Raw genomic sequence first — 19,255 nt, forward strand, 5'->3', positions numbered from 1 at the left:
CCAGGAAAGACTCCTATGCAGACAACTGTGAAAGTCTAGCAATGTTATAGCAATACATCACTAAATTCTAAGCAAAGAGCATTTTACCACACACTTATATCTACTGGTATTTAAATGTCAGTGAAAAAGGATATTTTCAAACACTTCCAGTTAATTCTGCAGTACTAGCTTATGCTGTCTCAGTAAGGCGTCTAAGTACTTCTTATCACTATCAGCAATCATGAGATATAGGTCTTGAAAACAAACAACAGCAATAAAAACCCTTCCCTGTGAAAATACTCTACACTGTGACATAAACTATATGTAGTTGAATGTGAAGCACACATCATTTTGCAGTGTTTCTATAAATAACATTAAATTATGCACCAATTAAATGTGATGTTTATTTTGTCAACTTCCACTTTCCAAAGTGACCAAGTAAGGATTGGGGTTTTTTTCTTCTATAGAAATTAATAGCTTTTTAGAGACTGGCCAGAGTAAAGTTTCTTTTCTGCGTCTAATAATAAATTATAACAAATTTGAAGTTTCAGCTTATCAGTACTGCATTTCCATCAGGTCCTTAACGCAACACTTAATACAATACTTAGTGCTACAAGTTACATATTAAAGACACACAGTTGAATATTTTTTGTGGCTTGCTTAAGCTCCAGTCTTATGCTTTAACTACGTCTAACTATACACAAGTTTTATACATGAAGTTATAGGCAGAGTCAGGGTAAAGGAAACACCAGGGTATGTGGAGCTAGGCTTTAGGGTGCATTACATGGGTGGTAAGGAGTGAGTACATTAATACTGGCAAGTGAATGTCTCACAGCTCAAGGCCAGAGTCTGACAGCAGATATGCTGTTAAAAGTCAAAAGGAAAACCTTTGGAATAACTGGAATTTTTGCAAGTCACTGCAGAAACAGAATAAATTGGTATCATCATCTGCCCATAAATGCATGGGATCAGATACCTTAAAGAGAGTGCAGGCAGCTGTTTAATATATGCCCTGACCCAGAAGTGAAAATGCCACACGGAAAGAAAGAAGGCAGATGAAAGAAACACGATCTGTTGTAACAAAGAAGAGGCTGAATAGTAACTTAACTAGGGATTAGCATTTGCATTTGCAAGTAATATGTCTGTTACATTTGCATTTGCAAGAAATGTTGTAAATGGAAACTCTAACCGCAAAGACACTAGTGAGAAAGAAAAAAAAAAAAAGCAAAATACAATAGTTCCAATAATTTATATGGAATGTATTATGCTCATTAGAAAGACTATGTAACAGACATCTCTTTTTTTGCTTGCCAGGAAACAAATTTTTATTCCAGGGTAAGCCCCATCTTTTTTATAATACAATCATAGATTTTTATATATAAATCCCCATTGTTTGGAGAGTGTTTTGGCTTACTACCAAAAGACACAAAATCTGAGGAAGCCATTATAGGAAAACAGAAGCCAATGCCAAGAACAGAAAGGGATTATTGTCAAATCTGTGCCTTTTACATGAATTGGGATTTTTCAGTAGCATCATCATGTTTCTGTCCTACAAAGGTTCATTTTGGTGTTTATGGCTGGAGCTTATGAAAGCTGAGAGTCCAGCCTCTGTTTCTCTTTTCCCCCAGTCCCCTTCTGATACAGCATCTGATTCCTGCAAATTTGAGGGGAATGATGTCATCAAGAACAGCTGCATCTTGGTCCTCCTACAGCCAGGGAGCAGCTACACCTGTCAAAGGGAGAAGAGAGTCAAAAAACTAGGGCTAATATTTTGTTTTCCCACTGTTCTGTGTTTCCCAAACTAACGAACAGCAGACGTGGCCTAGCTTGTAAATACAGAACCTGATCCAAAGTCCACTGAAGACCCTAGGAGCTGTGTATGCATCAGAACCATGAATATCAGCTTATACAAACCATTTTTATACAAAAAATTTAAAACTTACAAGAAAATGGTAAGGTTTTTCTCAAGAAAGAAGAAGTCTTTTGATAGTTTGGGGTTGCAGGGTTTTTTTTTTTACCAGAGTCTGTTCTATAGCACTGTGTGGCAGGGAGATCTGTTTTTCAGTACTCTTTGGACGAGACCTTAAAATACAGTCACAGCAATATCAGTACCAATTGGTCAATCAGTACATGATTGCTTCTTCACACCTACGCTCAGTTGGAAGGAATTCAAGACAAGCCCAGATTTATACCAAAATATTTGCCATGTGTTTCAGGTATAATAAACGTTGAACACAGCAGAAGTGATTTTATGTCCAACATTTCCTGCAACCTCACATTCTATGTGACAGCATTGCTTCAGTACCTTCAGCAAAACAGCCTCAGCCAGTGAAGCAAATACAAGCACCTCATGAGGTGTGGCTAACTTTCAAGTGCAGCCTTTCTCCTTTGCTGTTTTTTTTATAGGTGACATAAGAGCCCTTGTTGGCCCTGCAGTTAATAGACTTGAAGCTGGTAGAGAGCAAGTGAAACAGAAACATGGCATTTGTTAGATTTTTGATCCCCTGCTTTGTGATCGGCACTGATATTGCTTTCTCTTGCCAGAATACTGATGACTTTGTGGGAGCCAGTTCTCCAGGGGACATTGTTATTGGAGGCTTGTTTGCAGTTCATAGTGAAATGATGCATCCAGAAGAACAACCCATCAAGCCAGTCATTCAGAATTGCGCTGGGTGAGTAATCCTTGAAATTACATATATAACAAAGAAGAGATCACTGATATCAGGCATGTACCCCTTATATTAAGGTCAGAAAAATCTGGTTCTCTTGCACTTCTTAGTCTGTAAGAAAACCTTGGACATCACATAAATTGTGTAAAATAATACACTATAACAAAGTGTGGCAAAGTTACAATGAAAAATATTGTGGTTGCCTCAGGAAGGAAATGAGCACTGGATCCTGTTTCAATCTTCATATAAAACCAAATAGCCCTGGAGGTTTCTGAATCATGTCTGAAGTACTCTACTGCGCAGTTGTTCATTATTTGTTATGAAGTTGTACCTACATGATTTGAACACAGACAGAGGGCTCAAGTTTACCTAAGCACATACTAAAGTAATCCCCTCACTTCACAGGGCAGCTCAGCTGTAATCTGTGATGGTGCCTTGCTGGCTAGATCGGAATTACTGTTATAATTACTGTAATTATTACACTTCATATTATAATTGTGGCATTATGTTAGACTATGTAAAACACAACATGTCACATTTACATTCAGGTTCAGACTGTGCATCAGAATATTTATTTCATGGGCTCCAAATCCTACTGTGCTTGAAACAAATTTTTCTGGAAACAATGCAAAGGAAGCGTGGTAGAAAATTTTCATTTTAAGGGTAAAACAAAGCTTTCCTAAGCCCAGGAATCCAAAAGATGCATTTTCTTTAATTTTGATGCAGGTGCAAACCCTCAAATTTTCTTTGACTTTTACATGCAACTTAATCCCACATCTGAATCCAATAATAAGTCAGACATGAAGGTATCCATGTGGATTTATTTCAAAATGGTGACGAAGTTCAAAGTGTTGTCAGTCTTCCATTATTTTTCTATGGAGTCATAAAGTGCCTGGGGTCCATCACAAAATTAAATTTAGATGGCAAGATTTGTAAACTTCAGAGAAGCTTGCCTGAGAGGAGGGTAGCTCGTACTGCGGACACTCTGTGCTAGCACAATTCTGATTAAGAATCTCACAGTATCTACTGGAGATAAGGGGAATAGCTGTGCTAACTTCATCAGGTTTAGAGAGGATTTGGGGAAAATCAGTGCAAGCACTAGAAGACCTCAATCTCTGAAATATTTTCTTCTCTTCTGACATATTTGGTCTTTATTTCATGCTTTTATTTAAATAAAAAAGTAAATTTTTATATAAACTTACTGGGCAGAGGAAGTAAATTGCAATAGCTTCACTGACTTTGACAGATGCTTCCTGAATATATCACTTGCAAATTTTCATGTAACATGAAATTTTATTTTTAGTACCTGGTTATTGGTTGTTATTGTTTGGTTTGGTTTGGGTTTTTTTTTCCCAAAAAAACACTTTTGTTCAGGTATATTTTGTGTTTATTTTGCTTACTCTCCCATTTAGGAGAGGCAAAAATACACAGTTTCTAATCTTTGTTACACTAAAACACATGCAAATCACACAAAACATTCTATCGCTTCTTTTCAGTAGTTCTCAAATTCTATGGAATATATTCAAAATGGACTTTGCTTCAGCCTTGTTCCCAGCAATGTTTTTCTAAAATGAAACTTCTGTGTTTCCTGACAGCTTTGAAATTCAAATTTTTCTTCAGACACTTGCAATGATACATGCTATCGAAATCATCAACAACTCAACCCTGCTCCCTGGAGTTACTCTGGGCTATGAAATCTATGACACATGTGCAGAAGTTACAAAAGCTATGGCATCTGCTCTGAGGTTTCTGTCTAAATTCAACTCTTCTGAGGATATTGTGGAGTTCAAGTGTAACTACTCAGACTACATCCCAAGAATTAAGGCTGTCACTGGAGCCACCTACTCAGAGGTGTCGATGGCAGTTTCAAGGCTGTTGGCTTTGCAACTAATCCCACAGGTAGGTTTGAGGCATTTATTTTGGTTTGATCAGAGGGCCACATTTACCACGTTTAGAGTAAAGGTTTGGCTCTGATTACAGGGATTGCAAAAGCCATACCTGCTATAGAGCAGGATTTGGCTAAGGACATCAGGAGGGGTGGGATTCAGCTCCAAATGAAGGGCTTGGTTCACTTGACCAGACAGAGGCAGTAAGGGATATTTTATATGCCCAAGGTACATGCCTCTGAGTGCTATTTCAGGATGATGCTGGGCTCATACTAGCCTAGCAGTGCCATTAGTCAGTCCTGAATGACAATGCCAGTTACTCCAGTGAGCCTTGGGTGACACTCAAGGACTTTGCTCAGGCAGCAAAGTTACACCCACCATGTCTAGACTGGCTGGTGGTGAATATGACAATACCCAGTCTCACGTGTGGGGTGGGGGAGGAATCAAATCAAATTTGTCCAGTAAGTTGGAAATTCTCTCCTGCCTGTGAGAGATAGACATTGGAGTCTGTCATAACTGTGGGCAGGTAAGTGAGGAATATTGCTCCTAAACAGTTTTGCTCCTGTTACTCTTCAAACAGTCATAGAAGAGAAAGAACACAACCCTCCAGATCCACACTAGTTCTTCACAAAACACCCTTCTCTATTTCTGACCTCTCTAGGAGTAGTAGTCCCACACTTGCACTCAGGCTGGTGCTTACGTTTCTACTTTCACTACTGTAAACCAGTCTCGGTCCAGGCCAGAATGAACAAGGGAAAAAGAGATGGACTTCCACACCATCCTCTGTTCCATGTTAGGCTGGGCAATTTGAGATAAATTACCTCACTGCAAAGTACATGGTAACCAAACACATGGAAAAGACATGAAATCTGAACCAAACATAACTTCTAGCTGAATCTTTTCCTCTGCAGTGGTAGGAAGTAATTATGACCTTCAGCTCCACCACAGGAGCTATAGTAAGTATGAACACTAAAATGCCACACTAGAACATCATATAGAGGCAAGTGATGAAACGAATCTGCTTGGGAATGCAGAAATGAAAAAGGTGACCCACAGAGATTTCTTAACTGTAATCTTCTGACACCAGTAAAATTTAGTACACCCCTCCAGATGGGTGACTCTCATTTTGGAAAGCATGTATTTAAAGAACTGTCAAGCAATGTAGGAAAGTGTAAGAAAAAAAACCTCCTGCAAACAAATAGGAAAGGAGTAAAACTAGAAAGATTTAAATAACAATGTTCCATTTACATTTTTCTAGCTACATTCACAAGAAAAAAGGTAGAAAACTGTTTATCTAAAGATGTTCTAGTATTCTGCAGTATCGGTTACTGTTTGTTTTTCTGGAAGGTTCTAACAGACTTAATGATCCTTTTAAAATATTATAATTAAATCTTGGAGACAAAACATATATATATGTGTGTGTGCACGTGTAAGTACTCAAACAATCGTTGATGCTTCCAATGTTTTAAATATTGTTTTGAATAGCAGGTTGATGTTATCTGAACAGAGTAGAACAAAATCATTATACCAGCATAACCGTCATTCCCATTTTGAAAAGTTTTATTCTCTGCCTTCACTGAATTACATGGATGAGAATAAAAGTAGTGGAAGTGGTAGAGGACATGAGTCTGCATCCTAAGAGCAGGGGGAAGGAACCTGCCCAATTTAGCTATGCCTTACTGATGCTCACTCACAGGAGGAGGGAGCCTAGGTCAGGCTGGATGAAACAGGAATTGTGGCAGCCTCAGATCTCTTGCTGTCCATTGAAGGAGACCACCTCCATAACTGAATTTTTCGCTCTTCCTAGGTCAGTCCTGCATCATCAGCTGAAATTCTCAGTGACAAAATCAGGTTTCCTTCTTTCTTCAGGACTATCCCCAGTGATTTTCATCAGACAAGAGCAATGGCCCACTTGATCTGTGAGTTGGGGTGGAATTGGATTGGAGTAATAGCCACTGATGATGACAATGGGCGGTTCGCTGTGGAGAGCTTTGGGGTCCAGGCCATGGCAAACAACGTTTGCATAGCTTTTAAAGAAATGCTGCCTGCCTACCTCTCTGACAGTACTTTTCACACCAAAGTTGATCATGCAGTTGAGAAGATTGTCAAGGAAACCAGAGTAAATGTTATTGTTGTCTTTATGAGACAGTTCCATGTGCTCAAACTATTTAAGAAAGCAATTGAGAGGAATGTAAATAAAATCTGGATTGCAAGCGATAACTGGTCGTCTGCAGTCAAAATCAGTACAATTCCCAATATCAGACAGCTGGGAACCATTGTGGGATTTGGATTTAAAAGCAGAGACATCTCCACTTTTCAAGACTTTCTAAGAAACCTTCATGAAATGCCCACTGACAACAACAAGTTTTTACGAGAATATATTATGCTTTTGTCAGTCTGTGCACACCTGGAATATTATGATTTTCAAGCATGCATTTCAAACCAGTCCCAGGATGGCCTACTGAAAAATGTTGAGAATAAACATCAGATCTGGAAAGATGATTTTTTGAATGCTAACATTGAGCCAGGATTTATCCATAGTACTGTACTTGCAGTCTATACCATTGCTTACGCCATTAAAGGACTATGCAAAAACAGAAACTGCAAGGATCCCTCTGCATTCACTCCATGGGAGGTATGATGTTAATGCTTTCAGGTCTCTTTGCATAACTTTCATCTCATTTTTGCTCACACATTCGCGGATTTACTAGCTTGGTCCTCTTACTAAATCACTTTTTATTCTTGTTCCTGCTTTCCTTCACCAACAGAAATCACAGAATATGTACTAGAGCAGTAGTATCTAACTGCTGCAGAGACAAGAACTAGACTCCAGATTTGTCTCCCTTTTAGCCCATGTAGATGCAGAGGCTCCCGGTGCTAAGCCATGACTGTGTTCTGCTGTAGATAGAGAAGGATTAATGCATTTCACATACAGATAGCTAACTGATAGTGAGTAACTGCATGCTCACCATCTCCTTCTTCAGGGGCACCACAGCAGTGGCTGTAAATGCATGACTCCACAAGTGTTAGAAGGGATCTTTATCTGCTGGGCTTCATTAGCTACCCTAACATTTTCCCTGCCACCTTCAAAGAGCACACATCTTGGATGAAGGTTCCAGTCTGTAGGATCCTTGCTGGAATGTCTTGCGAGCTACTCATGTAAGATAGAATAAAATGTATAGTCAATCTACAGTTGACCTGTCAGGTATTCAGCTGCTAGTGGTCGGTCCTTGTGATTTATAACATCACCTTCAAGCTAGAGCCAGAGCCCATGACAGTCTACCAAGGGGCACACAGCCATGTTCCAGTGCCAGGCAGAAGGGGACCCCATGCCACACATCCAGTGGAAAAAGAAGGACAAGATTTTGGATCCTGGCAAGCTCCTGTCCAGGATTCAGATAATGCCCAATGGCTCCCTTGTGATTTACAACACACATGTATTTACTTGTCCATTTTTTCCCTCAGCTTCCTTTTTTGCAATAGAGGAGTGGATGAAGTGACAGAAAATCAAAACCTTTGTGTGTAATTTTGTCAAAAAATTTGGAAAATTCCAACCAAAACAAAGCAGCACTTTATCCAAAAGCCATTTTTGTCAATGAAGTGCTCTGTGAAAAACAAAATTGAAACCAGACCTGGTCCATAAAGCTAAACTGGCTGCACCTCATCCACTATCTCAGCAGATGTTTGATCCACAAACCACTGCAATACACAGCAATGAGTGCTCTTGAGAGATATCTTGCGGATATTGTAGGATAGCAGCATTCACCAAAGAATTTCAATTTTCCCCACTATCTCTCCCTGCCCTATCTCTCTTTGCCCCACTGTCTGCCCCCCTCTCTCTTGAATTCAGGCTATTTCCTCCATAATGAATCTTTACTTCTAAGTGAAAATGCAACAGACTATTTCTCTGTCTGATCTTAATTTATACTGAAGTGACTGGTAAGAAAATTAGACAAAATCTTTAAGATGGGTGAGGTACTTCTTATCAAACTCTATTGGATGGGAAAAGAAGAGGAAAATCAGACAAGTAAACCTGGCCTGACCTTTTACCCAAGAACCTGCTCACAGGTATTCACTTTTACACACTTTTACTCAGAGGATTAACAAAAGTTAATTTAAAAGTCAAACAACCACTGAAACACTGACTTGCTCTGACCTCTTATCCTAGGTCAGGGCAGGGCAAACCAAGATAGGGGATTTGAAATAATAATTACAAAATTAAAAAAAGTCAGACTTTTACATGAATTTGTAAACGCAAATGGGACAAATTCAAGACTGCTCTGCAGGGGGTGCAGCTCTGCAGAGCTGCATGTACACCATTGCTGAGTTAAATCCCAAATCACCCAAATTAAAATTCCTATTAAAAGTCTAAGAACTCATGAAGAACACTGGGGTAGTTATTCTCCCTGTGCTGTTTTCATAATACATTTTCTCTATGTTAAACCAAAATCCTCTAGAAATGGATATATATGCATAGAGCTTAAGATGCAACTAATCCATATCACACATCTTCACATACAGAAAAATGAAATTCATTGGTGCTACAGACTTTGCAAAAATAACCATCGGTTACATTAAAATGTTGCGAATTAATTAGCCCCTTCTGTCTGAAGCTCAAGATGTATTGCAAAAACTCTGTTGTTTCCATATTGTTGTAGAAAGTGGAAAAGTGGAGAAGAGAAAGACTAAGTGACTAGCCTGAGTATATACAATAAAAAAAAAAATCCTATTCAGTCCCACAAAAATTATGCCACATCCAGCTCAAATGCAGTTAGAAGTACACTGTGGTTCTTCATAAATTGGTATACATGCAGTGAGAGTACATGAATTCTTTTAAAAAAAGAGATGTTATATGTGAAAAAATGGTGTGTTATATATACCGGATGTGTTCTGTACATATATGTTTGTTAAATGATACAGATATCACTAATGGATCCATCTAAGAGCTTGCTTTTCAAAGCAATTTAAATTAATTAATTCTTTCACCAGGACCTTGGGTTTTTTTCTTGTTAATAAATCCTTGTTGCCAAAAATCACTAGACCTGCAAAAGGATAAAGTCTTTGCTTCAGTTCAGAACCATGGTAGCTAATGAAAACCCTTCTGTGGTCTCCCTTATGAATTGGGAGTGAGTTATGGGCCTTAACCTGTCCTTTTCTAGTTTCACACAGAAATTTTTGATCTGGCTGTTTGCAATGAGGGAGACAGAAATGCACTCCTGTCGAATGGAATTGGTTTTGATATTTCCTATAATCTATCAAATATTCCCTTGCTGTTTATTCCTATTGTGCCATTGATCACCACATCTGAGCAAGCTGGCACATACTGTTCATCGAACAGTTCCGAGTCTCACCTTGCAATACACAATATCAGTCAGAGTCACAGCTGAAAACAGTGTTAGATATTTCCAGACACTCTGGGAGAGCTTACTCTGGAAGCAAATGTTACCCGTACCAATTCTGGTGACAGTAAAGTAACAACGGGATCATTGCTCACAGTTGTTCCTTACAAGAAGAGGAGTGCCAAAAGGCCATTAGTACTTGCAAGCGAACAAAAATCTTTTCTTTCCCGTTGTCACACCAAAATTTCCAAGGCTGGAAAAAATGCTAACATGAATATTTGTACACACCTCATAGAGTTAAGGAATGATGATTCGTTTTAATTGAAAGATTCTTGAGGTCAACAGGATTGCCTAAATAATGTAATTCCATGTCTAACACCAAATTAAACAGTTTTAAAAAATTGGGTTTATTTTTAAGATTTCTTTTACTGCTAAGAAGCAACATTTCTTTTCAACCTGACATTCTCATAAAGGTGTTAAACTACTAAGTTTATCCCACTGACATGATATTGATGTATGTTATCATTCCTTATGCTTATGTTCAGCTCCTTGAAGAACTTAAAAATGTTACAGTCATTTATGATGATAAAGAAATCAAGTTTGACTCCAATGGAGACATGAGCACCAGTTATGATGTATTTCTTTGGAAAGAAATTGATGGTCACATGAAAATCACCACTATGGCAGAATATGACCCAGAGAAAGGCAAATTTATCTTTGAGGATGAAGAGAAAAAAAAGGCATTTCTGGATTTAAAGGTAACTTCTGATTTCTTGACATGTGAAATTTGTTTCATATGTTTTCTTTTCCCCCCAGTATTTACAACTGAAGTATGCGTCAGCTAGAAATCTCTCTTGTGATTTCATGTTCTCCTTTTAGATCAAAGAGCCCTCTCAAGGGTGTATTTGACCTTTCATGCACTTTCATGCACACTGAGAAGCATGTTATCCTGTAAGCAGGCTCAGTGACTGGAGACCAAGTTATTTCTCCAGAATGTTTGTAGGAGGTTTCCCAAGAGGAGAACTTATGCCTGTCCTAAGGACATTATTCCCGTGTCCCTCAGGACTGCTGCTCCATTTTACAAAAATGGTCTTTGGAAGGAGGACTTGAAATGAGACCTGAGAGAAGGCCCTGATCACACACCCTGGAGTGGTGCTTCATGACTCAGGGTTGAGCTGCTGAGGTTCAGGACATTAGAGCTGCGGTGCAGAGAACCCATGCCGGTGTTTCTCCCAAGCCCAGATATCTCACATAGCTCAGAGAAGCTGAGCAGAGTTTCAGGATTTCAGCTGGGAAGCAGTCCACTCAAATCCCTCATCAGATGGGATTTCTTTAGAGCTGATCCCCAGGAGAACTAAGTTCCAGGTTCAAAGCTGGATTAGACACCTTGATCTGGATTTTAAAGGTACAGACGATTCCACTTATTGACATTCACTGCCAAAAAGTAAAATTGCCAGGTAGGTAATGCCCCATCCTTTCACTTGCTGACTGTGCAGAAAACATGCAAGAAACATGGAACCTACAATGCCTTTCTCCAGCATCATTTTCGTATTCTCTCACAATATGTTAAACACAAAGAGAGAGTGCAAATTGCAGAATTCCTGGAGGTTTATTTTAATGTTTCTTAGTAGTTAGTTAAGCCTGAGCTGATTTGTTGTTGTTGTTGTCTGCACACTGCAGAAGGTTCAATCAACATGCTCCCAGCACTGCACACCAGGGCAGATGAAAAAGGTTACAGGAAGTCCACACACGTGCTGCTATGAGTGTGTTTACTGCCCAGAAAACCATTACAGCAATCAAACAGGTAAGGAATGGTGATCCAAATAAAGGCTTATTTAGACATCAATACAATGGTTTTGTTTGGGTATAATGTGCCTTGGCAACCTTGGGTATAATTTTGGAGTGGGATTAAAATATTTGTTTATGCTCAGTTTCCCAAATATGAGTGTTCAGCCTATAAAACTCTGTTTAAATGCTTTTTAGAAGACCAAACAATAAGCAATTAGATTGTCCAGCTGACTAGCATTATCCTTTGTTAGGATGGAAAGGCTGGCTGATTCATCAGACTGACTCTTGTTTCCATCTTTCTGCAGTACACCCAGCCGAATAAGGAAGAATATTTTTATGATGATAGCGAGACATTAAGTTGTGGATGCCTCATCACTTGCAGTGTTTGGGGCTGTGTTGGACAGGGCTTGAAGCAACCTGGTCTATTGGAAGGTGTCCCTGCCCATGGCGGGGGGGGTGGAACTGGATGATCTTTAAGGTCCCTTCCAACCCAAACCATTCTATAAGTCTAGAAAGTTCAAGGCTGATGCATTTTGCTTACCAGTTAGGGTTCTTTTGTCTTACCAGGGAGTACTGCAAAGTTTGATTTAACTGTACAGTAATATTTTGTATTATCAAAACTGACATGTATTTTACCACTAGCTCATTTATAGGTTTGAGAAAAAAAAATGTTAAGAGGAAAATTAAATATGGAAGAGAGAGATGGAATTAAGAAAATTGTGGTGAGATGTACTTTAATACCCTGAGAGCAGAAGGAAATTAATTTTTAATTCAAACAATTGTGAAATTTCTCCATACCAGGGAATAGGAATTTTAAAGCAAACCTAACATGTCAAAGCATAACCTAAAGCAGTGCTTGTTCTTGCTGTTGTATTTCAAAAGCTGTCTTTAAAGAGAAAGCAGGGTTTTTTTCTTGTCAAAGTAGGTAAATGAAAGAAGCATTGTTCAAATTTCTGCAGGAGAACTGATTTACTCTCAAGTCATTACTCAGGTGTCAGTTAGTTTGCTTCTCTTGATCTCTGGCCAGGTCACTCATTGCCTGTCAGCGATGTCCGAGGCAGTTTCAGGACCCTGGTCATTCTCCCTATCCCTTTCTTCCCCCTGGCTGCAGGCAGCCCCTGCTCCCAGCTGGCAGGTATTCATCCATTGCTCCTTCTGCTGCTGGCGCTGCTGCCAGCACTGCCACCCCTGCCACTGCAGTCCTGCAGCTCCGCCGCCTGGACAGCGACATCAACAGTCGGAAGCAATCAGCCCTTAGCATCCCCTCCCACATTGCTCCTGTATCTCATGTGTCTCAAGCCTCGATATTTCACTGTGGGGTTTATTTACATTGGGTTTCTAAGTTATCTTCTTTCTTTCTGCTTTCAGATATGGATTACTGCTACCAATGTGACAACAAAACCTACTGGGCTCCCGTCAATAGTAGTACATGCTACAGCAAGACAATCCATTTCCTCGCATGGACTGACTGGTTTGCTATTTTCCTCCTCCTCCTCTCCGCTTTTGGGGTTGTGTTGGTTTTGTCAATTAGTGTGATATTCACTAAGAACTTGAACACGCCAGTTGTAAAAGCATCTGGAGGTCTAACTGTCTGCTACATTATTCTCTTCAGCCACTTCTTAATTTTTTTAAGCACCACCTTCTTCATAGATGAACCCACAGAATTCAAGTGTAAAACTAGGCAAGCTCTCTTTGGCATAAGTTTTGCACTGTGCATTTCATGTATTTTAATCAAGTCACTAAAAATTTTACTAGCCTTCAGCTTTGATCCCAAGCTGCAGAATTTCCTGAAATGTATGTATAAACCTGTTCCCATCGTGGTCACCTGCACTGGAATTCAAGTTATCATTTGCACCTTCTGGCTGATATTTAGGACACCTTTTGTAAAGCAAAATTTCTCAATCTCAAGAGCAATAATTCTGGAGTGCAATGAGGGCTCTGTTTTGGCTTTTGGGATTATGTTGGGCTACATCGCTACCCTAGCCTTCATTTGCTTCATATTTGCCTTTAAAGGTAGGAAGTTGCCAGAGAACTACAATGAAGCTAAATTTATCACCTTTGGCATGCTAATTTACTTTATAGCGTGGATTGTATTTATCCCTGTCTATGCAACTACATTTGGCAAATACCTGCCAGCAGTGGAAATCATCGTTGTTTTAATATCCAATTATGGAATCCTCTGCTGCACTTTTCTTCCAAAGTGCTATATCATCATTTACAAGCAAGAAACAAACACAAAATCGGCCTTTCTCAAAATGATTTATACGTATTCCTCCAAGAGTGCAAGCAGTGTTGCTGTTAGTCAGATTTCTTTGGATTCAAAGTCTTCCAGCTCCCGAGCTACTGTCTCAGACTCATGTAAATCTCAGCAAAACTCTGTGAACGGAAATGGCCATTTCCAAGTGCCTGGGCAGACACTAATAAAAGGGAAGGCTCTTCCTAAAAATACTGTAAGGACTATGGCCAGGAAAAGACTCTCCAGCATATAACGGGTCAGTGTTAAAGTACTTGAAGATGAAAAGCCATTTTAGGGAGCCATTTCTCTTTCAGGTCTCTTTCCTTTTGCCATACACAAGGAAAGCAGGCCACACAAAATGCTTTCTCCCCTGGTACTTAAGCAGTTATCCATTACCAGGTTTGAAAGGTTTTCCTGGCTCACACAGTCCAGCCTTGTGTCTTGTCTTGCCTTGCCTTGCAGGCATCATGAGGTGCAGTCCCCTTCAGCAACTCCCTTTTTACCCTGGCTGCTCACATAGACCTGCAGAAACCTATTTCACAATCTCACTTCCCTGAGTGGGGCAGAAGCATCAGGAAATTCTCACAGGCATGTAGGTGGGATGATAGGGGTTTACCGCACTTTTATTGCATCTCTGATGCCCAATTGTTTAAGGAGCTCTTCTTCTCACCTCACTCTGTTTTACAGATCAAACAGAACCCTCTCCCAGCCTGTGTTTGCTAGGATAAACAAGCCAAGTCCTTCAGTCTCCACCTTTAAGATAGGCTTTCCATTCTCCTGAATATCCCAAAGTAACCCTTTTCACCCGGTATCAGTGAATTCTTTTTTCTCCTCCCCAAAATTGCACATCTTATTCCAGACGAGTGCTGCAGTAGCTTTCGAAGTTCCTTGTATTTACCAGGATGCTGACCAACCAGAGATTGGCCTATCTAAAAATCTAAGAACTTCTCTGGAGTTCTGTGGTTACCTGTATGTTCATCTACTTTTTTTCCTCATACTCAAAGAAATACATTGATTCACCTCATGCACCTCCTCTGATCATGAGGAGAGACAACCCACTATGTTTGTCCCCTGAGCTGAGGCTCTAATGTCAGTATGTGACGTCAAAACTTATAAACACTACTTGTTTCCTTTCACTAGCATAAATAATGTAATGACAAGGATCAGCATGAGCACATCTCTGGAATTATAACTTTTTCATACATATTTTAAAAATCTGATTTTCAACAAGAAAATGACAATGCACCATTCCAATAAGCAGAAATAGCACAAGAATGAACTGACATGAGCTGCGCTGGATGAGTCTCTGCTCTGTAGCTCCGTTAGTGCAGCAGCTACACTGTGCCTTCTGTATGAGAGGAACAGAAAGGAACGTTCTGAAGAGGAGGAACTTTTATGTCAGGACAAAAGGAATTCAGAGCTTTTTCAGACTCTAAAGAGTGGAGGTATGTTGCCAATCCAGGACCATGAAAAATATTTTTCCGTGTTTATAAAGCCACACCATAGAAACTTTGCTTTATTAACCTCTGTGCCATGTTCCTGGGAAATAATACTAAATCCCCTGAGTTTCGTCCATTCTTCTGTTTAGATCTGGAATAACTGGATGTTGTGTAGGCCAAAATAAAGTTCATTAGGTTTGTTGTTATACAGGCATATTGTATTATTGTTATGTACAACATATCTATTTTTCTATCATTTCTATTTATATACTGTAACCTTTATCTATATATTTTTTCTACTCATTTTTTTTTTTTAAAAAGCTATAAATCACATTTCAACAATGGACACAGGCAATTAAATCATTGTGATGTGTAGACTATATATATACACAACATGTACCTGTGAAGCCATTTTTTAAGTCATTTGAATGGCTAGTGTGCAACTTACACACTTGAGTAATTATGTAACTTCTGTAGATGATTGGAAGAATGGAGGTTTATGCACATTTATTTCTGTGATGAATGCTGCTCATACATCAGTTGTTGCAAATACTGTTCTGAATGTGATGGCGTGCACAATAAGGTTAAAATTCCTGCAATTTGGATGCCAAAGCAGCAAGTCTCTTCCTAGAAGAAAGACACACAGCTTTCTTTGCACAATGACTGTCCGCACTCAGCTGGATAGGAAAGTTCATTTGGCTTGAACATTTTGCTTGTATTTATTGTTTTCAAAAGGGTTGAGCGTACCATGTATTGAAGATATATGAAAGGGGATGATTAAAGCCATATTATTACTTAAAATTGAGTTTGTTTACTTAATTTCCTTACTTTTTCCCATGAACTTTGGTTTTCTCTTGAACAGCAGCAACACATGCAGCTGTGCAGTGTTTCCACTGCAGATCTCAGACTGCACCTTAGAAATGTGTGTTGGGTTAAATAGGACATTTCCTCTACAGGTCAACAAGGAAAGTGTCTTGAGGAACAGGGTGTAGTGATAGCAATGTAAAGTCTCTACAAAGGTATCTTTAAGCAAAGACATCACATATGTCAGAATTTTGAAGGAGTCCTACATGCTGCATCTGCCTCTCCAGCTACTCAGGTCTTCACTGTAAAGCACAGTCATGCTAGAGCTGAGAGGATGCAACAGATATGTTAGCTAGACTTGGCAGAAAATAGGGAGGTGCTCTACCAAGCTGTATTACACATGTTTTTAAATGCCTTGTCTGCAAGAAGCAAGGGATCATATGTAGGTAGAACATAAAGGCCTCCTGCTACCCTACACAGAAAATAGCAAAAAGCTGAAATCAGGGTTCATGATGCTAAAGGGAGCATTTGCAAGCATTCCCCCACAACAGTAAGTATTCCAGTGATCTATTCCTGTTACCAGGCATGGGGACATTGAATGAGTCTGAAACAGATTTTCATTCTAAGAGCATAGAACAGGAATCACCTTCCAGAGTCATAATGAAGCTTTGGCATGGCCTTCCCTGACTCGTGGGTCAGACTGCAGGGCCAAAGGGATCAGCTCTTCTTTCTGGCTCAGAGCATGCTCTGCTTGCTTATATTAGAAAGGTCCCAGCACCATTTCTCAAAGTAGTAGCATCCATGTGTGCCCACCTGCATGCTTTCTGTCTCCAAGAACAATAAGGGATGGCAAATGTCCCCAGCTACAGTGCTGTTCATGGAGGAGTGAAGTGAGAAAAAGCCATTTGTTGAGGTCAGCAGGAGGCTTCTCTAGCTCTAACCACTATTTAAGCTTGGGTTTTATGTAATTCATTGTTAATAATGCCAAATGATGTATTCTGAAGCCACTATTACACAGTGTACAGTATTGTTAGGGAGAATGAAGACTATGAAGGCTAACAAGTTTTTTCAAGTCCTTTCCTCCAGGGGATAACTCCCTCAAGATTTGAGTAGCTCTAGCAGCTGTGCCGATGCCTTTCAGCTGCCTATAATCTTTGTAGCAGTTTTTCAGCGAGTGCTGAGAGCTATTTAGCTGCAGGCTTCCTCCCAGTAGCTCTGCTGACAGCAGTTTGAACTACAATGACTCTTAAGTGTGTGGGTTACTAGCAACTAACAGTAGTATTTGGGGTGCTGCTTATGATGTATGATGCTCAGCAGCCTAGCCCTGATGCGCTGACTCTTCCTACCCCTCCCAGCTGTGCATCCAGGGCAAGGAGCACTGCTTGACACCATGCTGCTCTCTTTGAGTAGGAAGAAGGCAAGGGGGCTACAGCCAGACTGTAACCCCAGTATCACACGCTAGGTCATTTCTATTGACGTGTCTTCATCTCCCTGACAGTGGTCTGAAATAGGACACCCTGCTTGGGGCGGGGGGGGGGGGGGGGGGGGGGGGGAGGGTGTGGGGGGAGTGAGCATTAACATCAACAAGGGACTGAAAACAAAGTGCTTTTTCCAGAAAGAGATGTTGTCCAAATGGCATTTTAATTACAAAAAAAATAAATAAATAAAAAAATAAAAAAATCAAGGACACTGGAACTCACTTCAGTGACAAAGTTTTTATTTCCTCTTCTCAACAGTTTGCTCTCAGAGAAAGCTGCTTACCTCTGGCTCTGCTCCTAAAACAGAAAACTGGAGGATTTGGCTACAAACGGTTTAAGACTCCTCATTCGTGCTGTCACGCTGAGCACCGGACTTTAGCTGCTGCTGGGCAGTGAGCCATCCCTGGGGAGTGGGACTTCCTCTGTTCATCCGCAGGCTTTCTGGCTTGGTTGCAAGATGTAAAATCTTCCACTGTTCAGTGCATCAGACCCAATTCTGTTAAGACACTGAGTTACACCATCACTGGTATCATGCTGACATGGGCTGTTGCTTACTAAATATGTATTCTGTGATGCCTTTTCTGATACACGGATGGATTAATTTATTAATAAAGGTTTATTATGTCCAAAATGTGAAAGGGAAAAAAAAACAAAACCAAAACTTTTTCAGAGAATCACAGAATATCAGTCTGAAGGGACCATCTGGTCCAACCTTCTAGGCAAAGCATGACCTACACTAGATGTCCCAGCACCCTGTCCAGCTGAATCTTGAAAGTGTTCAACACTAGGATGTCTACCACTTCCCTAGGGAGATCATTCTAATGGCTGATTGTTCTCATCATCAAAAATTTTCCTCTTGTGCCCAGCTGGAATGTGCCCCAGTGTAACTTGTGCCCATTACTCCTCGCCTTTTTCCATCTGACTCCTTGTAGAATGGGAGCCTCCATCTTTGTAGCCACCTTTTAAATACTGGAGCATGGTGGTGAGGTCTCCTCAGAGCTGCTTTTTCTCAAGGCAGAGCAGAAACAGTTCTCTCAGCCTTTCCTCACATCTCAAGTTTCCCAGCCCTCTGATCATCTTTGTGACACTTCTCTGGACCCTTTCAAGCCTGTTCACTTCTTTTTTTGTATAGTTGGAACGAAAACTGAACACAGGATTTCAGGCGTGGCCTGACAAGTGCTGAGTAGAGTGAGACAGTGACATCTTTATCTCAGCTGGTGATACCTTGCTGTTGTAACTCGTCATTCTGTTGGCTTTCTTTGCTGTAGCTGGACACTCTTCGCTCCTGCTGAGCTTGTTGTCCACCAGGATCCACAGGTCCCTTTCCACAGAGCTGCTCCCCAGCCAGGCAGATCCCAGCCTGCGCTGCACTCTTGGACTTTCCCAGATGTAAGACCTTACACTTGTTGAACTTAAGCAAACAGAATTGCATGTAATTGAAATAAATAGAAAAACATGTGATGAGAATCAGTGGTAAAACAACAGAAGCATTGATATGGGCAGGTCTGTGACTCTAAATCGTGCCTCTGAAGCACGGCGGTGGTTCTTTTAACAGAGCTTTGCCTGGACCGTTGAGGTGCCAGTGCCAAAACCGCAGCCCAGCAGTGCCCTAGGTGAGCACGATAGGCCCCCCAGGA

The 19,255-nt window shown here is 40.3% G+C and overlaps 1 protein-coding gene across 2 annotated transcripts; it reads left to right on the forward strand.

The window, feature by feature from the left end:
- Window positions 1–2,457: 2,457 nt before the first annotated feature.
- GPRC6A (G protein-coupled receptor class C group 6 member A) lies at window positions 2,458–16,103 on the forward strand. Of its 2 annotated transcripts, XM_065679123.1 has the most exons (6): window positions 2,458–2,651; window positions 4,244–4,547; window positions 6,342–7,169; window positions 10,419–10,631; window positions 11,554–11,677; window positions 13,030–16,103. In XM_065679123.1, exons 1-6 carry the CDS (start codon window positions 2,458–2,460, stop codon window positions 14,148–14,150), a joined length of 2,784 nt encoding a protein of 927 aa, XP_065535195.1. In that variant the 3' UTR covers window positions 14,151–16,103. The 2 variants fall into 2 exon arrangements, with proteins under 2 accessions (XP_065535195.1, XP_065535196.1); XM_065679124.1 differs by lacking the exon at window positions 10,419–10,631.
- The last annotated feature ends 3,152 nt before the right edge of the window (window positions 16,104–19,255 follow it).

The sequence above is a fragment of the Lathamus discolor genome, chromosome 5 (genome assembly GCF_037157495.1).
Source record: "Lathamus discolor isolate bLatDis1 chromosome 5, bLatDis1.hap1, whole genome shotgun sequence".
NCBI lineage: Eukaryota > Metazoa > Chordata > Aves > Psittaciformes > Psittacidae > Lathamus > Lathamus discolor.